Below are 6138 nucleotides of genomic sequence, written 5' to 3' on the forward strand. Positions count from 1 at the left end.
GTTATCGGCAACATGAGTTTTAAAATATCGGCATATCGGATATCGGCCAAAATCCCGATATCATGCATACCTAAAACAAACAAACAAAAGGCATTTTAGCAAAGTCCTGGAATCAAGGTGTTCATGAAAGTTTAATTATTTAAACCCACAACTGGAATGTAGTCTGAAATCACCTTGCTTGCATCATATTGCAGCTATAACAGAACACATCAAATCCCACGGTACATACAGAGTAATCACTACAATGGAAAAACTGTGTAGAATAGCATTAAACTCTGAGCACTGTTTTGCTTCCGGGATCTGTAAACAACATTTTGATTGTGTTTATTTTGGGTTCAAAGGAATCAACACCACATGTGTTCATTATTTCTAAGCTAACATGAACAACTAATGGATTGTGTTTTTTTTTTAGGATAATTGGGATTTAGAAACACAGCAGGGAAATGTATGTAGATGTTTATTGACGTTCACAGAACAACATCAGCTTTTCACCAAATTCTTTTCCTGTTTCCTTACCCTCTGTACACATGAAAATGTATCCGTAATTTCCGACAGGTTTTCTGCTCCTGCTAAGAACGGATGCTGATTCTGCACAAGCACATGTGGTGAAAAATGGCTTTTGAACAACGTTGAGAGTCAGGGTCTGTCTTCGCTGTCTTCCCACTTCCCCTTTTTCACTCCGAGGAAGTCTTTTAGTAATCAGACAAGTGAAACACTCAAGGCTAAAAGAGATTCTCGCAGACACCCATGCTTCCACCCTCCGCTAGCTCTGTTATCGATTATTAGACAGCAACACAGATAGCTTTTTATTCCCAAGCACCTCTCCTTTGTTTTCATTTAGCGCTCCGTTAGCGTGTGCTGGGAGATTGATAATTGTAGGGTCCATGCTGGGGCAGAATGGGAAGCAACACTCAGGATGATTAATATTCCAGGGAAACTCTGTCTGGAGGCCCTACGGGACCTGAGATACCTGTATCTTTTATTAATGATTCACTTAGTTCTGCTTTATTAGGCTGCAGCTGGTAAGCAACATCAGTTTGTTGGAAGTATATGAGAGTTAAACGTTGTTTGTCAAAGAAAAATCCATTAAGGTGTGTCAGAATTCATTGATCATTGCTGAGGAAAATCGCCAATTTACAAGGTCTATTCCCACATAATATTCTGCTTTTGACAGCCTCCCTTTTCACATATTTTATTTGCTATCTGCTCCATTCGTAGAGGCGTCCCAGTAGAAAGCAGTTAGGTTTGTACTCTGTTTCTAGTAAATACCAGCTAGATCTTAAAGCGAAATGCAGGCTAATAGTGATGAAAAAGGGCAGAGCAGGGGCTTGTTAAGCTTGAGAAGCAGCAGTTTGCGCTTCACCTGATACTAGCCGAGGTCATACATATTGATTCTGTTTCCCTGAGGCTCCTGCTGTGTCCCCAGGGCAGCTGCTGTTATTAAAAAGGGAGCTGAAGCCGTTTGGAAGGAGAGCCCTTTGAATATATGTCTTTAAACCTTGAGCAGAGTAAAAAGGCTGTTATTCAAGCAACTGTTTGAAATATTCAGTCTCCAGGGTCAGTTGTCCCGTATCCACAGGACAAGGGACAGATATTCCTGTCAGGAATACTTTGAAATTGTTCAGAGTTTGAGAGTTTCACTTAAAATCTAAAATGTTGCTGGTCTGATCCTGGATTCCAGCAGCATTCATTTGTGCCCTGGTGTTACCTCAGAGTTGAGAGTATGCCTGAGATTTATAATTGCTTATGGTATGTTTTTACTTAAAAACAAAAACACATTGTGAACCAAAAAGATGCACCAGCATTTTACTAGGTGAACAGCTAAAAGCTTTGGGTTTTTTTTTTCTTGTCTAAAGTTTACTGCATGTTTTCCAAGGCCAAAATATTTTCTGCTGCTTCTCAAATCTTCTTTTTTAAGTTTTTGACAGAAACAATCTGTGAATCTATATATTCTGAAAGCTTTCCCTTCTTTTACATCAAGGTATAAAAAGAAAAAATGCGCTTTTAGTTTTACCCCAGTTTAGTTTTATCATTTAATTAAATGATCATGAATTATATGCTTTGATTATTTCCAAAGGTCACTTAATTCTGGAGCAGAACGACCAAAGATGTTAAATGAAATTATTTGTTTGGTAACTGCAGCCCCTTTATTAGGTCACCTAATAGCCTCAGCCCAATAGTGGGAATACAGATGTACTCAAGTAAAAGATTTGTTTTCCAGTTTGCAAAAACGTGATTCAAAGAATGGTTCCAATTTATAGTTCTGCTAAATGAGGATTTAATCCTTTAATGAGGATAATACATTGAATTTAATGAGCGGCTAACAATATAATTTTTTCTATAAATAAGTAATTTTTTTTAACAAAAGCACTTTAACATTATTTTGCCTTTGTTGTCATTGGGTTGCAATTCAGGCCACAGAGATTATTAGCTGGGTTTTGTTATTAACAACACACTCTAAAATCAAATGCAGTTTTTCAAAAAGTCACTAAAGGTTAATAGAAAAACTGGGAAATACAGTTTATTCAACAAACTATTTAAGATTGTAATTCACAAGGTTTTATTTGCCTGCTTATATTTGACCTGGTGTATTAATGTAAGATTGATTCATGTTTTCTAGAAGGTGAAAAAATGCAGGTTTACCATATATTGAAATTAGCTAAATGCCAAGTAGATCCCAACCCATTCATTGTTAATAAATTGCTTTGTTAAATTAATATTTTTTAGTGTAGGTATGAAGGAACACCATGTTTTCTTATTTGAGAGCAGTCGAAATTATCTCAAGTTGTTCCAAAAATGTTAAAAAACAATATATTAGACTTTGTTTTCAGGGTTGAAGACGTTTCAAACCTTTATTGTTTTTTGTCCATTTTACAACTTGAGATCTGCTGGTGAAGATTCTCAGTCATCCAGGTCATTGTCATTCCAAAAAACTTATCAAACAATCCACTGGAAATGGTTTCCAAGTTTGAAATTTCACTTCCCATCCAGGAAGCTTTTTCAATTCAAGATGTCAGAATTAGCGTAGAGTTAGAAGCTTTACATAGTAGCCCAAAAACCTTTTTTGGCTTAGAAAATTTGCAAATTGATCCAGAAGAACGGTTCCGTCCCTTGGGAATGGGGAGTCGTTTTGGGTTCTTTGTTACCCTGCAATACCCAATACTGGGCTATGCCTCTGAAAAGGGGGTCGTTAGGGGCAATCGTTGGCTTGCCTGGACAGGTGAGATGTTTTGTCCCCTGCCTGAGGATGGGGGGTTGAAATGATAGCGGGAAGAAATCAACTCTATTGCTGCATTGTAGGTTTAAGAGACCTGGAACCTGAGTCCACACCCTCTGTTTAAGGTTGGTTTTTCTTTCTTAAAATAAATGGCAGCTGTCTTGTTTGTCCAAATTGTGAACATTCTGTTCCTCAAACGAGTGTCCCTTGTCCTTAAGGTGCAAGTGGACAGCAGAGTCCTGTCCGGAGGAGGTAGCTCTTCTCAACGCCAATTCTTGCATTTTGAATTGAAAAAGTTTCCTGGGAGGGAAAACACATTTAAACTTGGAAACCAAGTCCAGTTGATTGTTTTTTTAACTTTTTTGGAATAACTATGACCTGGATGATGAAGAATCTTCACCAGCAGATCTCAAGCTGTAAAATGTACAAAACACGTGTTTTATTAAAAATAAATGTTCTATCTGATCTTTTGAAAGTGTCTGAAAATGTGGTAAATTTTTACTCATTTGCTTTGATGTTAGGATTAGATGTTAGGATTAAATTGTTTTCTAAAAAAAAAAAAAACATCTTTCAGCATCTCGAGATATGAAGATTCTATGGTTGTTGTTTCTTTTGTTATTCCACCTGACACATAAAAAAAGTTAGTGAAATGTTCATCTCATGTTCTTTAAATAGCATTGGTTTCTTTTCCTGGTGAACAGAGCCTTCAACGTGCATGATGTCAGAGTGGATCAGCTGGTCTGCCTGCAGTGTTTCCTGTGGGATGGGGATGAGGTCCAGAGAGCGATACGTCAAACAGTATCCGGAGGACGGCTCGCTCTGTCAGCTTCAGACTGAAGAGACTGAGAAGTGTGTTGTCAACGACGAATGCTGTGAGTCTGCCTTCAGAGATGCATCCCTTTCACTCTTTTCACATAAGTAGAGTTTTCATCTAAATTTTCAAAAGAAGTACAACATTCAAGGCTAGAGAAAAGTGACAATAATGTTCCTGTTAACAACCACTTCCTAGTAGCTCCAAGTTTATTTAGAATAACTGAAAGTGGAAATTCACAGAGGTTCTTTATCTCATCTTATTCAATGTATTTAAGCTGGATGTAACGTGGCATACTGCCTTAAAGCAGCCATTGAATGAAAATAATACAGGGTTTTACACATACTAAAAACTCCAAGACTTCCCTGTACATGGAAATATTCCTTCTTCTTCTTCCAAAATATTACTTCTGCCACCCCCCACCCCGCCTATGCAAAAAAGATAAGTAAAATATAAATAAAATAAATAATGTAAAAAAATATATAGTTGCTATTTTAAATCAATTTAATCCTGAAGGAGATTCCAGGCTGATGGTGCCACAGAACATTATGCTTTTTTACCAAATAGTGCGGACTCCAGTCAATAAAATAAGAACTGTGAACACCAGTGATACGACCCTGTAGGCTTCTGATAAATAAAGGAAATTAAATAAAGAGGAGGTAGTCATAGTAAAACCTTATAAATTAAAAAGTAAATAAATGGGGAGAGGAAACCAATCAACACAAAAATATGATCAATTAGGATAAGTGGAAGTTTTTGAATGCATTGTATTAAATCTTAGTGCTCCATAAAAAACAGTGTCCAAAGCATGACGTCACTAAGAACTAGACTGCATATAGAGGACACTGCTAAAACAAATAAAGGGAACATGTAAACAACACAATACAGCTTCAATCAAATCAAACTTCTGTGAAATTAAACTGCCCACTGAGAAAGCGACAGTATTGAACATCAGTTTCAAAGGCTGTTGTACAAATGGCCCTGAGATGGACTGGGGACCTGTCCAGGGTGTACCCTGACTCTCATCAGGTACACCCTGGACAGCTTGAGATAGACACCAGCAACCCTCTTGACCCCACTTGGAATATACATGATGGAAAATGGATGGATGGATAGATGTTGTACAAATGGAATAAATAATCAGGTGGTTCTGAAGGTGGGAACAGCAGACCATTTCTCAGTACCTAGGCTTTCTGGCTGATGTTTAGGCCACTTTGGAATGTTGGTGGTTCTTTTTAACACTCATGGTAGCATGAGACAGACTCCAAAACCCACACAAGTGGCGCAGGTAGTGCAGCTCATCCAGGATGGAACATCAATGTTAGCTGTGGAAAGAAGGTTTGCTGTGTCTGTCAGCGTTGTGTAGAGAGGCTGGAGGGGCTATCAGGAGAGAGGCCTGTGTATAAGGAGACGTAGAGTAGGCTGCCGGAGGGCAACAACTCAGCAGCAGGATTGCTACCTCCACCTTTGTGCAACGAGGAACTAGATGAGGACTGCCAGGGCCCTGCAAAATGACCTCCAGCAGGCCACAAATGTGCATGTTTCTGCACATATGGTTGGAAACTGAGGCTTGGTATTTGCCAGAGAAAACCAGGATTGACAAATTCGCCACTTGCACCCTGTGCTTTTGACAGATTAAAGCAGGTTTACACTGAGCACATAATAGACATGACAGAGTCTGGAGACACCATGGAGAGCGATCCACTGCCAGCAATATCCGGCAGCATGACCGGATTGGCAGTGGGTCAGTAATGGTGTGGGGGGGACATTTCTTTGGAGAGTCGCTCAGAGGTAGCATGACCGCCAATAGGTACCAAGATGAGATCCTCAGAGCCCTTGGGACACCATATGCTGGTGCGGTCTGCCCTAGGTTTAATAATTTCAGATCAGGATGTGTTATTTGAGTGTTCCCTTTATTTTTCTAAGCAGTGTATGTCGCCATCATCCCAAATGGATAAAAAGGTAACCACCTATGAGTTGTTAGGGTTTTTGTTTCAAAAGACAACACACTTAATTACAAAACAAAGCCTAACTTCAGTTTTAACTTTGGTACCAATTTGGAATAGGCATCCTAAATTGTTCCTTTTAGCTTTATACCCTGGGGAACATA

At 38.8% G+C, this 6138-nt stretch overlaps 1 protein-coding gene across 1 annotated transcript in view; it reads left to right on the forward strand.

Moving 5' to 3' along the window:
• The window catches only part of LOC107094903 (spondin-1-like), a 160000-nt gene that overhangs the window by 135003 nt on the left and 18859 nt on the right, over window positions 1–6138 (forward strand). The window contains exon 12 of the mRNA XM_015390793.1: window positions 3919–4089. Coding sequence (XP_015246279.1) covers window positions 3919–4089 — 171 coding nt within the window. The remainder of the gene's footprint in view (window positions 1–3918; window positions 4090–6138) is intronic.

Source organism: Cyprinodon variegatus, unplaced genomic scaffold (assembly GCF_000732505.1).
Source record: "Cyprinodon variegatus isolate N-32 unplaced genomic scaffold, C_variegatus-1.0 Scaffold513, whole genome shotgun sequence".
Taxonomy (NCBI): domain Eukaryota; kingdom Metazoa; phylum Chordata; class Actinopteri; order Cyprinodontiformes; family Cyprinodontidae; genus Cyprinodon; species Cyprinodon variegatus.